Source organism: Euwallacea fornicatus, chromosome 17, assembly GCF_040115645.1.
Source record: "Euwallacea fornicatus isolate EFF26 chromosome 17, ASM4011564v1, whole genome shotgun sequence".
In the NCBI taxonomy this organism is placed as follows: domain Eukaryota; kingdom Metazoa; phylum Arthropoda; class Insecta; order Coleoptera; family Curculionidae; genus Euwallacea; species Euwallacea fornicatus.
In genome coordinates this window covers 2,887,148-2,907,975 of record NC_089557.1, presented here as the reverse complement: position 1 = coordinate 2,907,975, position 20,828 = coordinate 2,887,148, and the positions used below count along the sequence as shown (strand labels likewise).

General features: G+C 37.0%; 1 protein-coding gene and 1 long non-coding RNA gene across 2 annotated transcripts in view; both read right to left on the bottom strand.

The window, feature by feature from the left end:
- Nucleotides 1-20,828, bottom strand: part of LOC136344394 (cell adhesion molecule 2-like) — a 77,346-nt gene that overhangs the window by 35,132 nt on the left and 21,386 nt on the right. Inside the window, exon 2 of the mRNA XM_066291813.1 lies at nt 719-1,011. Coding sequence (XP_066147910.1) covers nt 719-779 — 61 coding nt within the window. The 5' untranslated portion in view covers nt 780-1,011. The remainder of the gene's footprint in view (nt 1-718; nt 1,012-20,828) is intronic.
- Nucleotides 14,504-19,153, bottom strand: LOC136344443 (uncharacterized). The gene is made up of 3 exons (XR_010732961.1): nt 18,818-19,153; nt 15,820-15,962; nt 14,504-15,764 (listed from the first exon to the last, which is right to left on the bottom strand). It is a non-coding gene; the product is annotated as an uncharacterized lncRNA (long non-coding RNA).

Here is a 20,828-nt window from a genome sequence, read left to right as displayed (position 1 = left end):
GTGGCTGCATTAATCAAGCATTTTTTCTATCTGTATCTTTTAGCATCGACATCACCAGCAAGTTGAAATTCATGTATACGAAAAGGCATCCATGTGTAACATAAAATTTTCGATGGAATGCATTTTTTATTGTTATGCCCGTTTCTGTCTCAAAATTGAAACTCCAAACTTTGTAAGAAAAAAATCGCGATTCTTCTGGAAACGGCTACTCGCTAAAATATATCGAACCACGCACGCTGCACCTTTAAGTTAGCTTCCCCATAATGAACTGAAAAACTCAAAGAAAATCCATTTGTTTAAAAAGAATATCCATAAGTTTTAAAAGTTGGTATCTGTGATGATGAATATCATTTCCTCAAACACAGACTTGCACCGGTAACATACCATACCATTCGCTTGATTACACAAGCAAAAACCAACTTTCGGTTCTCGCCAAGTTGGATCCGCATTTCATCTCTTCCAGCTAGAAGCTCTATATAAAAGCAACCGCTAACGCAGTGCTTTTGCATTAATAACGAGGTAATATACAAGAGCGAGCCTAATTTGCTCTTTGTAACCAATTCTAGCCTTTCAGTTGTAGTAGCTGCATAATTAAATCTCTTAGCATCATTTCCCTTTATGCGTGTATCTCAGAGTGTATGTTGCCAATTAGCGTGCCTGTCTGTTTCAAATTGACTTCATAAAAGGATTGAAATATGTAATAGTAAGTTTTACTCACCCCGTAGAAGTGCAGCTGCAAGGACAAGCCACCAGGGAAGTTTTATTAAAAAAGATTCCATCTTTTACGTCAGTCCGAATCGTTTCAAACCACATTAACACGTAAAAACCACTCGCGTTCCCTATTGTTACAGCCTCCCTCCATGTAAATACAGCTTTTGTGTCAAGTAATTCAATTTTCCAACTCGCACAGGCCGTTTCCCACTTTTTTCCTTTGTCCCTTATTAAGGCTTTATGTTAGTTACGTTACAGCGTTGAGGTGGCCCAAGTTCCCGCTCTCGGCATGCCCAAAATCTGGAAGGAAAATAAAAGTTGAGTCTCCAAGTTGTCTCGTAAATTAATTTAGGGTCTCATCTTAACTAAGTTCAAGGTTGGAGAAGTTGGAAGAGGATGCTAACAAACTTTCAAACAAATAAAGAAGTGAATATGGAGCGGATCGGGGGACAAACGGCCCGATTTCAATGGTTTCACCATCAAAGCGTTACAGCAGCCACACATTACACAGCTCGGAAACGTCATATTCATTGTTTTGCATTATCCAGGCTTTAAACAAGTAAAACTGGCGATTGAAACCGTTTCAGCTTTTGTCAATCATCGGGAGGTACAGTTCGCAACTTGTTGCTTTTTGTTTGAGCTAAAGCTTTCATCGATTTGTGTTAATGGAGTTTCGGTTTTCTGCTTTTTTGTTTAACTCATTGGAAAGCATTTTAAGTAGAAAAAATCTTGCAAAAGGGATTTATAATGAATTTGATTTGTAATCAAAATGTTTTCGTGGGTGTCCGAAACGGTCATTTCCACCATCACTTTGGGGTCAAATAAATGTTTTGACGAATCGTCGCCAATTACGAGTAATTTTATCGGGAATGTGCAAAATAGTGGAAACGTTTCAAACAAGGCGTCTTTCCTACCAAAATGGAAAAAGAGACGCGAAAGGGTCGCAAGCTCTGGGAGCTTCTTGCAATTTTCCTGCTGCGCCGATTGCGCCCAGCATTGACCTTCGGCAAGCTCTCGAGTCCTCTCGATTCATGGAGCTTCTTCGCAATTAATGGATACTTGTGCAACCTGTATCGTCGAAAAACCGAACGAGATTTACATGGTTCGATTTTCTTAAGCCACTTCTTTGCCTCCCCCGTATTCGCATATTTATTATCCGCCAGACGAATCGTTCGTGAAATCGCTAGTGACCAAACGAAAAATTTAACATTAACACAGGCCGATTTTTATTATTCTGGCCACAAAAAAATTATTTCAACCAAATATCAGTGAACCGAAAGGAAATTCCCCGGCGGCCAAAAGAAACTCCGATGATTATACAGATTCCTAGGAAAAAAGTCCTTTTTATTCTTCGAATCAAATAAACTTGGAAGTGGAACGATCGTTAATTGGTTTTCAGTGAAGACGAACAACGAAGGGAAACAAAGGAAATTAGATAACCCGGAAATACTGAGGCCAATTTGTCATTATTCCTTGCAGAATTTAGTTTCAATTAATAAAACAATTATATATCTGTAAAACTCAGAGCCCGATATAATTAATTTTGTTATGTGAAACCTGATGTGCAAAAGTGAATATATGGACTGGCATAAAGCCGAATCAGCAAATCGGATCGTTGAAATTAAACGATGAAATGTGATATGAAATCGTATTAAGCGAATGTTAACCGTGTTATGGCTTTCGTAATTTCAAGTATCGTTTTCCCTATTGAATGCATTTGAAATAACTAAGCCAATCTGGAATTGGTGGTAAAGCCAGGGCTGTATTTAATTTCATGGCTTCTGCCAGAGTTTTTGACTCATGTTACCTTTAAATTTGCATGATGTAATATAAACAGTCATAAATGATACATTCCTACAGAGCGATCGCGGCCCGAAACCATTTCAAACAATAATGAAACTTTTGTGGAAATTGAGTTGTGGAGGCATCAAGCCGTGTTAATTTGTTTAGGTCAAAACTGACGTGGTTAATTGGCCTTGTAACGTATTGGGAATAACTCCTGGTTGGAAAATGTTTTGTTGTTGTTTATTTCAGCCATAAGTCCGTCCAGCCGGATAATAATGAAAAAGACGGAATAATGTTTTGACATGGTTCTGATAATAGTACGTCAAAATACAGGGTGTTTTGGAAGGTTGGCACGAAACTTAACGGGGCGAAAGTAGAGCCAGCAACGGTAAAGAAAGTTCCCATGAACGTTGGCGCGACGGAGCACCGTTAGCGAGATATGGTCGTCCAAAGGGGTCCTGTCATTTATTAGGTGTATACCTATGACTCCACGTTTTTATTTCTAGTTCTATTTTCTTTGAAAAATATTTTTTTATTTAAGAAATTTTATTTCATTTTTTGCTCCGTATTACCAGCTTTCTATTTATATATGATAATTGCTATATGACCTTTTAAAACTTTTCAGTTAAGGTTTAAATATGTCCAATTTTGTGCCGAATAAACATCATTTGCGGCGAAGCTTTGCTCTTCCTTTTCCATCTTAAGAAAAACGCCACTGCCGCTCACCAAATGCTCGTTGAGGCTTATGGCAATGATGCTGCATCTATAAGAACTTGCCAACAATGGTTTCAGCGCTTCAAATCAGGTGATTTCGACCTCAGCGACAAGGAGCGTGGTAAGCCATCGAAAAAATTTGAAGACGAAGAACTGCAGGCTTTGTTGGACGAAGACGCCGCGCAAACGCAAGAACAGCTCGCATCTTCCCTTAACGTCGCGCAGAAAACGCTTTCGGTTCGTCTTCACGCTATGGGAAAAATTCAAAAGGAAGGAAAATGGATGCCTTATGAATTGACGGAAAGGAACAAAGAGCAACGAAAAACGACGTGTGAGATCTTGCTTGAACGTTTTCAAAAAAAAGTCTTTTCTACATCGTATCGTGACCGGAGATGAAAAATGGCTTTACTTCGACAATCCAAAGAGGAAAAAATCATGGGTGAGCCCGGGTGAGCCAACAACTTCGACCGCAAAGCCAAATATCCACGGGAAGAAGGTATTGCTCTGCATTTGGTGGGACCAGCGCAGCATACCGTATTACGAGCTTCTCCAACCTGGCGAAACAATCACTGCCAATCATTACGTCCAACAACTAGTGCAGTTGCGTAATCAACTCGCAGTAAAGAGGCCAGAATGGGCGGATCGACACGACAAAGTCATACTGCTTCATGACAACGCCAGGCCTCATGTCGCTCAACCAGTCAAGAACACCTTGAAGGATTTCAAATGGGAAGTCTTACCGCACCCGCCATACTCGCCAGATATCGTCCCGTCGGATTACCACCTTTTCCGTTCAATGGCTCACGGTTTGGCAGAGCAGCGCTTCCAGAATCGCCAAGAAGTCCAAGAATGAATGGATGCTTGATGAATGGATCGCTTCAAAACCGCCTAATCTCTGGGAAAACGTTGTCATTAACGATGGAAATTATTTTTAATAAACATTGTTAATAAATTTATACAATTTCAAGCAGTTGAAAATGCGTAAAAAAACGCGGAGTCATAGGTATGCACCTAATAGATGTTCCCTAATGTTACCACGTTTTATTAAAGAGTACATTAAGCATACATTTGGTATTCGATGGTCTAAATCGCACGTGCATGTGTACCATACTTTGCTGTTTGGCATTTGCTTACTGAAACAAAGATTACCGCAAGCACAAAACCTCTTTAAAACATATTTGCTGCCTTTGTTTCCGGGATAGATAAGCTGCTCAGCGGGGAGACTTTTGAGTTTTGGAAACATTTCACCTTCTAACCGACTGTGAAGATAATCCCTTTATTATAGACGAGACGTTGTCATAACTGGGACTTAAAATCGATACCGCGTACAACAAATTGCAAAGAAAATCCACTTATACTTGGCAGAGAAGTCACGTATCCATATGAGGATTGAAAAAAAGGCGAAAGTAAAAAAATACGTGCTCGATCCACACTTTAAAATTGCTCACGTTTCAGTCCATTAATCAAAGGGGATTGAGCATTTAAACCTCTTAGGTCCCCTCTCTGCTGTTCAATTAAATTTCAGTTAAATTTGATTTTCATTTTCTTTCTCGCCACTTTTTATTTTAAAGCGGTTATGTGACTTCATTGCAAACGCCGCTCTTCTAGTTTATGGGATTTTAAATTAAAGTTTTAAAATTGAATAAAACCCCGGCAATCTATGAATGTCATTAGTTTGAAAAAAACCTCAATTAGCTTTTGATTTATTTGATCCGTTTGAACGTTAATACCGGGATTTCTATGCAAATATTATTCTCTCCGGCATGATATTCGTAAAAATCACGTTTTTATGTTGGATTGTTTTGCATGAATCTGCATAAAGCTATTTTTGCTACAGCAAAGCCTAAATCAGGTCGGAAACGATTAAGTTCTGTTGATGGTTGAAATTCCTAATATTTTTCACCGGTTGGAAGTTGAAGTGGACGTGACGCAGTAAGGTCGATGATCAAAATTTTTGGGCGCGCCGGTCCAAATGGCGTTTCAAGGAAGTTGATAAGTTGAAAATTAAATTAAGAATACATGCTAATCCAATATATAATACATTCATGTCGTCGACTTTATCATAAATGTCGTATTAAATTTTGTTTCGTTTCACATGACACCCCATGCATTGTCTGTTTTCCATACATGGAAAACATGCAAACTTTTATAAATCACAATATGTACTTTGTGCGATGTGTCATGAGAGATTGATTTGAAATTGCTTTTAGGGCAGAACGCTGGTATTTTCGCCGATATTGATGTTTCACATAAAAACATTTCCTAGACGCCCCTTCACTTTGTTCTAAGTACGTCAAAGAAACTTCCGATTAAAAACTCTGAGGCTGATTATCTTGTACTAACTTGCTAATTTTCGTTCACTTCTTTTACTCCTTTAAAAAACTTCTTTTCAAACTAATTAGGAAACTTAACGTTCTTTTGCAAGAGGACGTTACTTTCTTCGACTAATTATCTGATACTTTAATAAGTATGTATCTACTCTCTTATATACTGCGAAACTTTCTCAAAATTATGAATTATTTTATACACAACTTCTAATTATGAATTATTGATCAAAGAACTACTTTTTGGAAACTTTTTCAAAACTAGAAATACATTCGTGCCGCGCTCCATTTGGAGAAATACAAATAAGCTTAATTCAGACTCGTTTACTTAAACTGTATTTTTCTTAATTTCCTTTTTCCTCTCCTTAAATCCATTTACCATCTTGTCTTGGGTGTTATTATTTACCGTTAATTTTGCATCCCCCGCAGAGACAGTACTATAAACCAAAGGGTATTATAGATGGAACCCAAACAAGAGTTTGCGAATGTAATAAATATGCAAATATAATCTGCTTGCCTCTATTAATCGGTTCACTAAATCTGAGGCTCTATGATAGATATGGTGTATGTATATTTTCACAACCGACCGTTATTCCCGTATAATTCATGGCCAATAAACCGAAATGGTTATTTCGACCTAAATAAATTAATCAGGTTTAATGCCTTCACCTATTTAAGCATGGCCGGGAAAAATTATAAGTGCATTGAAAAAATAATATTTTGATTATTGGGTATGTTGTTTTCGAGTGAGAGAATTCGAGATAATTGAAATTAATGCATAAATGAATAAAAAATAATACACATATAATAATTTGAATGGTTTTATGGAAATAATAAATATGAATGGAGGTTTAAATTGCATATTTCAATTTCAATTAATGAAATATCAAACGATATTGTTCCTCCGTTGAAAGCAGCATTTTGATTTTTCCTAAAGTCACTTTCGGTAAAACGCATAAGATGGGGAAATGCGTAACAATAATATTGGGAAAATGTGCATGACAAAGATAATTTTACCGTCAAGCAGAAACGGACAGTAAATATCTTGAATAAAAAGTTGCTACATTATTACAATTTACCAAGATGATCATTCATTCAAGTCATAACTCCGTTATTTATGATACACAATTATTAATGAGAGTGAGGAATTTTACATTTGTTAAATGTCAATGATGATAAATCAACAATATTATGTTCTACTCCTGTTATTTCGTCACAGTGGCATTAAAAAATTGTGAAAATGTGAGATTTGCCAGAATTTCCAAAAACAATTATCTCAGAGATCTTCCGAGCGCAAGTAAGATAATCCAAATTGCACTCTCATGCTTAGCTCCTTTATTAAAGAAGGTTAAAAATTTAACAGACGTAATTTTTACTTAAGGGCTCCTTATTAAGGCGTTATTGTAGGTTCACGGTCCGTTGCTGTCAGCAACGGGCCATAAAAATAAAATAACACCCGTAGGTCGTAAACTCATTGTCTTCGCCGTGGAAATTAAGATTTTCGCAAACACTTTCGATCCGTTTGTGCGTAAAAAGATTTTACACCACAGGTGAAAATAATATTTTTGTACTGAATGGAGAGGGAAAAAAAATTTTTCCAGTCAAACGTGAGTCTCATTGTTGTCGATCCTATATACAAGATAAAATAAATTTACCTTGTCTTGAGAGAAGTGTGTATGTTCAAGACACCCAATTCTTTCTAATAAATAATGGATTTCTGGCGGTATCGCAAAACCATAGAGGCGATGACGGACTACTAGGAACCAATAATTTGCGTTTATATATTCACAGTCGATGCATGATATATCAAGTCACAAACACAAACTGGATTTTCCCGATTTTACAGTAAAAATCGAACTGTTACCCATGCATCATATTCTCTGACAGGCAGACTCATATGCCCTACGGGCTAATACCCAATTTCGTTTTTACGGTCCATTTAAGCCCTGAATCTATCTGCTTCATTTGACTGATTGTCGATAGAGTTACTGTTGCTATGAGACTCCAGAAAGGAGTTTTATACAATTATAGTCTTCCTCGACTTACAGGAATCGAATTAAGAGTTTGGGGAAGTGACGGCTCGGCAATCGACTTTAGGTCTAGAAAATATTTATTCTGAAACTAGAGAACTTAATTGAATTTGAAGTAAAGTTTCCAAAGTCTTCGATACCCGAGCTTCGATCGCTGTAAGTTGACAAAATGGGTTTTAAATTACGCCTCGAGTTCAAAGGTTAATGGCAGAAGAACGTCTCAGTTCAATTTCACTACTCGCAACCCTGCTTAACTTACCGTTTCATATTCATCGAGATAAAATATCAAATATTAAGGGATATTGATTCGGTTTTGTCAGACTTATCGAATAACTTTTCGAACTTCACCCAAACTCAATTAAGGTCTCAAATTTAAAACTCCGATCCGAGATTGAGTGGGATATTCTCTTCGAGAAAAGTTAACTAAGCAAGTAAAATTTCAATAAACTATCCGGCTAGGGTTTGGAATTTTAACAGGATAAGAGTTCGGAGCCCGGAAACCTGATTAACAGGTCTTGTTTAACAGGTTTAGAAGCTTGTTCCAGGTACGCTCTTAGCAGGCAGCATTTTTACGTTGAAAAATAGTTTACAGCTAAGTGATGTGGTTATTGAAAGTATCTAACTCACATGTGAACGAACAGTTCACTTTTTACACTCTCATCTATGATGTTCGAGAGATATTGGAATTTTAAACGTTTAGACTTTGAACGTTGGGAGCTTTGGGGATTTTGAATTTATTTTAGAGGTAGCTGCGTGACTTTTTCGAAAAATTGGGGAGATTTTTTTTTATTTTTGGAAGTTTAAAAGTTTTAATTTGAGTTCCGCCTCATCCTCGGCGATCTGATGCGATTTTTCACTGCAGTTTTATTTTCGGTGATTTTCGTTCAAACGCACAACCGTCATGCACCCAGATAGGGTTGACACAACTTAACGGACTTATTTGAGACTGCGGGGGTCACGTTGCATTTGCATGTCGCTTACTAAATTGATATTTTAAATCAGTATTTTTGAAATTAAAAAAATTAATGACATTTGCGTCTGTTAATTAGTAGAGTGGAACCCCCCAAGAAAAAATTCGGAAGGAATGTGAATTTTTCCTTGGGGGATTTCACTCCACTCAATAAGACCTTGTGCCAGTATGGGCCCAAGGTTGAAGATGCTCAAATGCGGATTTGAGCATTGGAACATTACCTTCTTGAATCCAAACGCGAGTTATTTCGTTTTCAAATAATTTCTCTGTTGCATTGTTCCCATCCCTAAGGCGAGATAATTTATTTATTCACGGTTTCGCGCATTTATTCGAAATCCACTCTTATCTTGGCATAAACTTAAATTACGGTAAGAGATTTGTTTTATCCGAAATATTCAAAATCTGTGGAGTATTAATTGCAGGCAGTGGTTAAATTTAAAAGGATTTATAGTGGGTGTCACCATGGAATAACCCGGAGTCACGATTATTTATTGCCCCTAGAGCTTTGGTCGTAAATTAACTAGAATAATTAATTTAATAACGCAGATCATGCGTTACATAAATTTGATAAATAGTTTTGTAACGTCTAAACTTAATCTTTCACTAACTAGATGTATTCTTGTGCTCACCCTAAAGAGTGAACACATTAATTAAGAAGTATGTTTATCTAGATTACGTTTTCTTGAACACACAATATATCGACTTAATTTATTACCCTCCTCGTGTGTGAGTTATAAATTACCACCTAGCACCTTCTAAGGTTTGCAATTAAGTTTTCTGAAATATATATTCATTTTGAAATTTACCTAAATCTACGGACAACCTCGTAAATTATACTTTAACTGCTCACATCTAACCTTTACAGTTGCGATCTAAGCATGGGGCCGAATTAAACTGTGAAGGCAGTGAAACGAGTTAATTTGTAGAGGTCAAAACTAATGAGCTTTATTGGCTTCATATCGTCTCGTGAATAATTGCGGGTTATGAAAATATAACCCTATTATGAAGTTTCGAATTTGCTGGACCGATGAGTTAAAGCAAACAGATTAAATTTCCATTTATATTAAATGTCTGGGTGAACCCGATTATCATCTGCGTTATGATATAATATAATTAATTACATCGATTAATTTATTTTTTATTAAACATTTAGTAAAACTAATTAGTGCATTATTTTATGATTTATCTATGAACGTTTCTAGGATTAATCACCAACGAAATTGGATTTGAAGTACCCGGCTTTCCTGGTAGACATTACTCCTCCAGTTGCATCTAGAGCTGCGTCTACCTGCAGATTAAATGCACTTTAAGGGCTGTCTGGAGCATTATTCCCTTTAACTCTTGAAACCTCTGACTTTCGTGCAATCCTGTAGATTTTTAAATGTTGCGAGCAAACGAGGCACAAGCGACAAGTCTTGTTGGCACCGTTCACAGATTTTCATTAATGCTCAGGATTATGCCGTGAAATGTGATACATTTTGAGACATCGCATTCTGATAAGTGAAGGAAAAACTGTGCTATAGAAAAGTTCCGGTAGGTATTTTTTCTACAAGTGCGATTTGGAAGTAAATGCAAAATTATTGATTTTTAAACCACTACTTTATACAAGAAACCCTGTTGAAATATCATGCACAATTATGTTATCTTAATTTTGATCATGTAAGTGCAAAACAGGGTCGGGCAATAATCCTGCAATGCACTTTAAACAGGAAGATTCTATGGATTGTCGGTCCGTCTCACCGCTTATTTACATAAATCTTTCAAGTGACATGGAGATTTCTATTTACTCTACGCTTTCGTGATGGAAAATTTAACAATAAAATTTTAAACGACCTCTGGAAACTACGGGTTTATAACGCCTCCGTATATTTGTTTCCATAACCGTTTTATAAGACTTATAGCAGCGATTACTAGAAAGCCAATGTGTATATAAAACCTTCCGTCACCCGTCTTATAAACGTGTTATCTCTCAATTTATATTTTGTCCTCCGTAGAAACCGCTTTAAACATCAAGCAATTTTAAACAAATTGTATATAACTAAACATTGCAATTCTGATTTCATGTGTTTACACGAACTGTTTGTATTTGTGTTGCTCTACGACCCTAAAAGGTATATTTTCATGAGAATATTTATTTAAAATTCATAACGGCACTCTTAATAAAGGTATTTCTGCATATGTATATAATTCGGTGTAATCAATGTTGGATATCTCTAGAACTAAGGTGCTAGAGATGCTTATTTTACCGAATTACATATTCAGTCCCATGCAAGCAAGAGGGTCATGCTCACAATAAAAATTAGCGCGTTAGGGAACTCGTCTTATGGACTATCGAAATGTATTCTATTGTCACGAAGAATTTTTTACGTCATATTAGCTTCAGTCATGCAACATCGCCAACAGTGTCGTTTTATGATTCTTGGAGGAAGTGAAAAACAAGACGCTGCATCATACATTGTCAAGAAAGAAAGAAATATTACGCTTTAAATGGACAACTACATACAACGCGCGGAAACACTTACAGAACTTCTATAAAATTACACATTATTTTCAGTGGAACAATATAACAGTCCCCACACATTTCTAACACTATCTAAAGTCACACGACCATAAATCCTTGAATACCTTTATCCCGAGATTACTACAACTGTTATAAATGCTTTATTAAAGAGCTTTAAGAGGTTTATAACGGTCATCACAATTCTTACGTTTTTATTATTACACAAGTTTAAATTTTATAGGGAAATTGCATAAACTTTGCCACTCTCACTATAATCAGAATAACGTTCACCTGGTATTTTCATACCAGCGGGTCAATGTTAGTGTGGAAATTGGATTATGAGTTATGTAGGGCCTCGTTTTTTATTTTTTTAATATTTCACAGAAGCCCTTTCAATACGATCGGTCAAAGTGTTCTCACACAAAGAAGTTTATTCTCTGGGTGTGTCCCCAATAGAGAAATTGGAGTAAAGTCAAGAAAAATCTAACTTGAATTTTATTTCCAGTGCCTGTATAAAAATCAAACTTTATAAGGTACCCATCTGCAGTGCACAAACACCAAAGTTTAAAACCGAATCGGATGGATTTCCCCCGAATAAATTGTTTTATATTAGATCTAGTATAATAAGATTCCATAACTTCATCCAGTGAGAAATATTTTCCAAGAGGACGGACGAATATTTCTAACACTTTATTTGAATCATCCAACAATGGTCTCATTTTTTAAGCTTGTCATTTTATCACTCGTGGAATTATCAATCAAGTGAAAAAACCTGGGAGAGGCGTTAAATTTATTTATTGAAATGGCTTGATAACTAATGGGTCATTAATGTTGACGCGAGTTTTCCAATAAAAATACTTCGAAGGAAAAGGGCTGAGACCAGACAGAGTAATTATAGCTAAGTACGTATACAAGTCTTCTTTCACAATGGAAACATTATGGATTTTTTTACGATATTCCTCGGTTCTCGCCGTATTCGAAATAATATATTATCATTCAAAAATATCTTCAAAGTATCAGAAAGGTCAAACCTTTCTCCATTGTGTCTGTAGGCTTGTTGGTAGGTCCTCTGTTAAGTTTTTTCCTCGCTGTTCTATTTCTTCGTTGCTTCGCAACATCTCACCTTCACTTTCCTGTCTAAATGTCTTCACATTCTGGCCAGTTTTAGTAGTTTTTGTTTATGGGTCAGTTTAACTACTATGGCTAAATCCTCTTACGTTGCTTTCCGCCGAAGCGGCTTTAAAGGGGAAACCTGAAGGTACTTTTAAAATTGGCATCAAGTTTTCTCCAGGGAAATCGTTATTACTCCGAGGAACCTCCACATGCAAGACAGTTCATTATTCTTATTCCATTATCCGCAGTCATCTGTCATAGTAGGAAACTAATAATGCACTAATGTTTGTCTAATTATTGCTTGAAATACATAACGTACATCACGCAATGATTAATTATATGTTATAAACCTCATCGTACGTGTTAAAGTCCAATTTCGGGTTTTAGATTATTCTATTGACAAGCCAACAAATGTTGGGCTTTCCTTTCATGACAAAGGTCCAACATTTTTCAACATAAACACGTGACGTAAATAAGGGGACTAAGAGAAAATATATGACGAGGATAGAGCACACACGTTTCTTGACACACGTTCTCTGTATCATTTATTATTAACTACCGCAGGCGACAAAAACTTTCGGCCTAACCCTCAAGTGCCCTTTTATTCCCAAGTTGTACTTCTGGCGGTGCCAGTTTTGGGAAACTTCGCCAGTCGAGCGTGTGCTTATTTCATATTTCAGAGACTTTCGAGTATGGGATGAATTATTTTTCTTTCTTTTTCTGAATTGCAAATTTCCTATATCGCAGTGCGTTAGATCGGGCTAGAGAGAAGTGTAACTCCTAAGTGGCGTTCTTATTATATGCACATATATTATACATGTACAGGATGCTAGGGAAGTAACTTTCGTTATTTAACCAATGATCGAGAACAGTATTTTGTACGAAAAAGTCCTTACAACAGGAATCGAAAATCTAATGTTTTTTTCTCAAAATAATGTTATAGTTCGTAACCGAAAAGTTATGATAAGCTTGAAATTTTAATAAAATGACGAAAAACGTACTTAACAAATGTTGATTGTTGGGCGTGTAACAAAAAAAAGTTACGATCATTTAGTGATAACATTTCTAAAAGCAATTCGAAACCTACTTAGTATCTAACAATACAAGAAAAGTTGCCTTAAGCGGCAACGCTGCACTGACTGTGCCCAAGGAAACGGCGTTTATTTTTGTTATGATTTCTTTTTGCAATTCCTCAACATCCAATACCCAATCGAACCTCACCTTTGGTTAGTACGCGAATTTATTCGGGTTCGTCAATGGTACCTACATACACGTGACAATGTGCTTTTTACGCGAGTATCATGAGACGCTTTTGATTTATGGAGGGGCGTTGCAAAATTCCGAAAATTTTGCTAATCCTTATCCGGAAGGCAAACTTCCAGCTCGGCGAACGGAATTTTCCATCGTGCGCTCCAAATCCGAACACCCGGTACATGACAAAAGTTGACCCACCCTCGCTCCTCGGTTGTCATCCTGGAGGACGACTCGGTGCATTATCTAATGGTAACAAAGCTTTTGTTGGAAACTTCTGGTTTTTTAGGATATCTTTTATCTGCTTTTTAACACTCGTGATCAACACGGATATTAAAATGTTTAAATGGGCGCGGATTTTTTGCTTTTTTTGTCGTCGTTTGATTTACTTTGTGTGTCGTCAAGAACTTTACGTAGCCGCGCGTTCGGCTTGATGCTCAAGTACGAATTTTGTGTTTACATTAACGTGATATTTCCATTATTCTGTGTTAGTATTATCGAGCGTCTACAGTAAAATTTTAAGCAATTTTTCTTGCGAAACGAACATCCGTGTGCTTCGCCGTTCCTTGACAATTCCCAGTTCGAGTCAGTTCGCTGTCCCTCAACCCTCATTACCTAATAATGATTGCACAGACTCGGCAGTTCCTTGGATTTCTTCCCTCCACAGCTATCTAATCCTCTTCCTTCATAAATATATATGGTATGCAGAAAAAGGACTGCTCATCAATCGTTGTCAATCATCGATGTCAGTTATCTGTCGGAAAAGTGCCATAGTGAGGAGATTTTCAGAAAATCCGGAATATTAAACACCTCACGGAGAAGGAGGGAAATCATAATACATATATTTAGACGAATTTCGCAATATCATCCGCTAAAACTTTCACAAAATTTAAACGAAACGTCAGAGATAATTGGCTATTGATCCATAAATAAAACAAAAACAACGATAAGCGGAAACTGTATAACCGGATAATCTCATTTTCTTTATTATCTTCTGCACTTCGACTTCACCAAAATCTAATTAACGACCGTTCCATTTTCGAGGACTTTTCCCAAAAACTGAGTAATGCCTACTTAAAGCAATTTATTATTTTCCTTTAAGCTAACAATTTATCGATTTTGTGTCGGGAGATAATACAATTACTTATGTCGTTAAAAACGTCATTATCCTCTCCCTTTTTCCCACAAGAGCAAAGTTGATTTAGATCGGATGGTTTGTAATGTAATTTCCAGGCATCACCAAAAGTTTCGCATCAGAGTTTATATGTTTACATAGTCCAGAGCTTAATTGACTGCAAACTGATAGGTTAAGGGTACCTACCTCACTCGCTAATTGGTTCCCGAATTATAAATAAGTTGAAATCTGCTCTGCTGATCTATTTCTGAACATGTCCATTGTTATCTTGATATATTTCTTTCATCATGGTTTGAAAGTTTGTTATTTTTTTTTTGCACAATACATCAACTTTTGTTGATTTGCGAAGCAGTTAAGGCCAACAGTTTTGCAAACTTAACTTCGGAACTGAGGTGCTGATAATTAAGTTTCATGGCCTTTCAGCTTTCGGCTCAAATCTTTAAACTTGCTAACTCAATTAGGGAAGCCCGATAAATCAGTATTTTTCACTTGAAATGAAAGATTTTAAAGTTTTGCTGCATTTTCCACTCGTAATTCTCTCAAGTCGGATTTAAAATTTTTGCTTTTGCAGACTTATGCAGATTTTGTTGGTAATCTCTCTTCTATTTGAATATCACAAGAGAAATCTGCCAATCTCATACATTTTCATATTCGAAATTGACTTGCCCTCCGCATTATTTTCACTGGCTCTTGTTGTCGTGTAATCCTCCGATTTTTTGGTGTCCTGGCTTCAAATTCAAAATTCATAAATATTTATTCGACATCAATTTTGATCTGACTAAAATCGTGGAATTTCGAACCAGCGAAATTGTTTACGCAAAACGATGCACAAACAGTGTTTTGTGAGCGAACTTAATCTATAATTTACATGCCAATTACCATAGCCCCTCATGTTAACTTTATTTAATGTCCTTCCGGCCTACCTAATTTCGCTCCGACCTATTAATATTAGACTTGTGTGAGGAAGGACGGTGTTTGTTTGCTTTGCCAGGTGGGTTTTCCATAACATAATTACTAAGTAAATTTTCATTTTTTGAACCTGAAAGTGAATGATAATGACGTGATGCGAGCGAGACTTCGGATAACTCGGTTGTCCCTTGGGGTGTTTTGGCACTTCCAGAGAAGGAAACTTAAAAACCATGCTTAATTATCCTCAGTGGATTTTAAGCGAATTTGGACCGTGGAAACCTCCTCAAGGACAGCTGTGCCCGTACTTTCTCCTTCCCATGCCCTATTCCATGTACTTGAGATTTTCTCATTACTTGCACATAATCCTACTTTTTTACCGATGCAGACCGACGTCCAGTCTAAATTGCATTCCATCTGCCCGCACTTCCTTCTTTAAGTGCTCCCAGTGTCCGTCCCACCTACTTGCGCCCTTCTTGTTATGTACAATGGCCAGCAAAAGTATTCGTACACCTGTAACGCTCTTAAACAAAATGAAACAATAATATGATCATTATAACCGTACAGCGTATAATTACTGTTGTTCTAAACGGCAACATGTAAACAATCAATCCATAATATATTTTTTTAGTAAATCATATTGCTCGTAAGTACTATTGCAAAATGTTTACAAACATGTCATAAAATTCGCTTGCAACAGTATTCGTACATTCGCGTCGGCACACAAAAACAAGTCTGAACCTGCAAGGGAGGCGATCGTATCTATGGATATTTATTGCTAAATTATACAAGCTGGTAATGGCAAGTGAATGTGAGCATTAGATCAGGAATCAAGCTAAAAAATAATTGTTTCAAGGCGTAATTGGCCGAGAATTGAAAGAAACGACAATTGCTGAAAGGAGAATAATAATCAGGTTACATAAACAAAATAAATCAAATCGAAAAATAGGGCAAATAATTAATAGGAGTTTTGCAACTGTTCAAAGCATTGTCAAAAAGTTTAAAAATGGAAACTCCGTTGCTAATTGAAAACGAACAGAACGACCAAGAAAAATGACCATTAGAGAAGAGAAAAAAATTGTACGAGAAGTCCAACAGAATTTAAAAATAAGTGCTACACATTTGGCTGCAGGGGTTGAAATGTTTTTTTTTTAAGTAAGCTCCGAAACTGTACGAAGGATAATAAAATAATGTGAATATTGTTCAAGAGTGCCTGGAAAGAAAGCTTTAATTTATGAAAAAAAAAAAAAAACAGAAACGTTTACAGCTCGCAAAACAATATTGAAATACCTCACCAGATTTCTGGTGTAACGTCTTATTTTGTGACGAAAGCAAATTTAATATATTTGGTTCAGATGGTCGACAGTTGATGGAGTGAAAAAGAAGAGGAGTTTTAAATCCCAAAGAACCTGCAGGCAAGAGTAAAGCATGTAGGTGGTTCTTGCGTGGTGCGGGGCTGCGGGTCAGCCAATGTGAAACTTAGCGATCATTCCAGGGATCATCGATGAACTGGTTCATTTGAATGTTTTAAAAAACAATCTGAAACATAATGCTCAAAAACTAAACATGTGTGGAATTAACTCATTTTACCAAGACAACGATCCCAAAAACTCGGCGAAAATTATTCAGAAATGGTTAGTACACAACATACCAAAAATTGTTAAGCCTCCACCCTCAATTGCCAGACCTCAATCTCATAAAAAATGTATGGTATGAATTGAAGGAAGGAATCATAAAGCGTGAAATAAGCCACAACAATGACTTAGAAAGAATTTTGCAAGAAGAATGGGTGAAGATTGATCCTTCTGTAACACGGAACTTGGCCAAATCGATTTCTCAACGCTTAACAGCTGTTATATTATTAAAGCTAAAGGCCATGCCACAATATATTAACATTATATATCATTATATTATTTTTAATTAATTGCATTATGTATGAATACTTCTACGGTCTAATTTTATGACATATTGGCAAACATTTTGCGGTACTGCTTATGAACAATGTGATTTAGCAAAAAAATTATTATATTGGGTCGTTCGATAATTAATGTCGCATTTTTTATGTTTTTTTCAAAGTGAATATACTTATATTAATAATAAATGTTAATCAATGATGTAGTGGCCATCTTGGTGGATGACCTTTTGCCGTCTTTCGGCAAGTTGGAAAATTCCGCGTTCGAAAAAGCCTTGATTTTTAGAAGTAAAAAATTGATTTAACTCATTTTTAACGGCTTGATCAGAATAGAAATTTTTACCATTCAAATGATTTTTGAAAAGAACGAAACAAATAATAATCTGATGGCGCCAAGTCAGGGCTATATGGTGGATGAGGTATCGGTTCCCAATTTAGTTTCAATAATTTTTGACGCGTTATTAAAGACGTATGGGGTCTAGCGTTATCATGATGGAACAGTGCCCCTTTGCGATTGGCGAGTTCAGGACGTTTCCTTTTGATTTCTTCGTTCAATTTCGATAGCTGACGACAGTAAACATTCGAATCAATAGTTTGGTTTCTCGAAAGCAGTTCAAAATAAAGAATATCCTTGTAGTCCCACCACACAGACAGCAAAATATTCTTTTGATGAATATTGGCTTTGAACGTCGATTGCGCAGGTTTATCTTATTTGGTCCATGATCGTTTTCGGACTACGTTATCGTAGACAATCCATTTTTCGTCACCCGTTATGACTCTTTTTAGAAGTGGGTCGTTTCGGTTACGATTCAGCAATGAATCGCATATGTTAATGCGTTGGGTGAGGTGAATTTCCTTCAATTCGTGAGGAACCCAAACATCCAATTTGCTAACGTACCCGAGCTTTTTTAAATGCAGAGAAACGGTTGAATTCGACATGTTCAACTTTTCTGCTATCTCTCGAGTTGTCATGCGCCGATTAGCTCAGATTAAGGCCTTTATTTTATCGTTATCATTGATGATTAGGCGTCCAGTGTGTGCTGCATCTTGGACATTAAAATTTCCGGAACGAAAGCGAGAAAACCAACGCTGGCACTGGCGTTCGGTAAGGCAGTTCTCACCATAAACTTCACACAATTTCTTCTGAGCTTGTACTGCATTTTTGCCCTTTCGAAAGTGAAATAATAAAATGTGTCGATAATGCCCACTTTGATTGTCCATCTTCAACTTAAATTTTAAACAACTTCTTGTTTACTGATTACGTTCAATTTTCGATCGAAAAAAGTCTAAAACATAACCTTTAAAATGGCATGTAATAACATAAGCGACGAGACCACTACTACTCGATACGTATAAATTAAGCCATCTATGAGAATAAAATGACATTAATTATCGAACAGCCCAATCGATTATTTGTTAAATGTTGCCGTTTATAACAAAATTAACTAGATAATATTACTACATACCGATCATATTGTTATTGCATTTCATTTTTTTCTTTAGCAACTTCGAAGGTGCATGAATACTTCTGCCGACCACTGTGTACGCGTCCGTAGTTTCTCCTTAGGGTGCTCGTAGTCTGCGTTACATTTACTGGCGAGTTTCTCATTATGTGTCCGTAACGTCGCTTAATCACCGATGTTAATCGATCTGAACCCTAAATTGTGTTTCATGTATGATACAAATTACGAAACATTTTATCCATGTCACAGGGTGTTTAAGAACTTATGCCCTATACCAACATTAATTATAACAATATCGATGATAAATAACCAGGAGCGCAATATTAGTTTTCAAAAGAAAAAATGTTTACTCTCAAAATCGACGAACGAAACGTCAACAAATTAAACGTCAGCCGTGCAAAAAATGGGGTTATGTTTAGACGTTCAATTCTATCTTCATTCTTTTTTAGCACATTAAATTTACACGACTTGTCATTTCCCGTAAGGCGATTCTCAGTCGTTACGTTTTGTGACGTGGATAAAAAGTTCCGTCATTCGAGCCACACGTTTGTGCATGTCGGGTGCACGTCACCTGGAATGCACTTCGGGGGGACAATTTTCTTAAATAACATCTTGCATATGTTTATTCACGTCGAATGTCTATTCATGCCCCCACATTGTAGGCGCTCACGTGGACAGTTCCTCGAAGCCATCGAAAAAAGTTTTCAATTATGAAAGATCTGACACTCCCCCTAATTTGAAATTCAAATCCCCAATATCACTGTCTGCATAAGATTTCATTCCACTATCAATAACGATACCATCCCTCGGCAGAGAGGTTTGGAAATGCTAATTCCCCTCGCTAATCGTCTAATTGTGTCTGCTTATCTTCGGTTTAATAACAAATCGCTCAGCGATAGGTCGCGCAAAAGTAAACTGCGGTGAAGTTTTAGATTTACCTATCCGAAGTAATTTAAACACTGAGGTGTCAGGGGTAAACGATTGCAATTAGCATTCGGCCATTTTCGGCCCGGTATTATCCTCCAATATTGAAATGTCAATAGTGCGGTTGGTTACGTTATTAGCATTTCAAATACCCGAGGTATAACATCCAGGATTAGGGCTCAAGTAACAACGATCCGGTTGTTGTTATTTGAGGGCGGTCAGATATTAATGGCTTGTTGCTACTCAGTCACTTTTTCAGGAAATTGGAACGAAATCGATTTGGAGAGTGACAAGCGTTTTATTTTCAGCCCGACAATGTTGGAGGAATTTAATAATGGTGATGTACAGTTTCGATTTGATGCTTCTTTGTTTGATTGGTAAACGTGACGCGAACTTTTAATTGGGATTACTGAAGCGGTTCACTTTGTGCCTGTAAATAGCTCGAGATTGTCAGATTGGCCTGGATTACCTGCATCAGTTGTACACATTTCGTCATGAAGTTGATTTTTTTGTTGGCAGCGAACGTCCGAACGAAATAAAACCTCCCTCCTTCATTTGAGGACGGCGAAAATCGTGACTGTTCCCCAGCCATCGCTAAATCGTGACGGTTATTTTCGAGCGGAGAAACGTCCATTGATAATTCGAAAAAGTACAGTGCCGTGGCAGAAACCGTCAGCGGTGGTGAAAAAGACGGCGCTGCTGAGCTGCGTTTTGACTCGCGCCGCGGCCGTCGCAGCTCAGCTTTCCTCAGGAATTGCGCCGGGCTCCTCTCACAATCTCGACTGTCGGCGCTAGGTGTGACCGACCTTGCCGACTGAACCGTCCCGTCCGCACTCCGCGTCATATGACGTGCAGGAGAGAGAGAAAGAGAAATCGCTCTGCGCGTCCTTTTCTAGAAAAAGTCCCAGTCGGCCTTACGCGTACTGTACAATAATAACTGAATAAAATATTCACTGAACCGGAATATTATCGGATTAATGTCGCCGGCGCATTTATAAAGCGCGATTTAGAAAAAAATGTACGCACTTCATGAGTCACATTGCAAAGTGTAAATAATAAACCGAGTTGTGGCGATAATAACTGGGATATG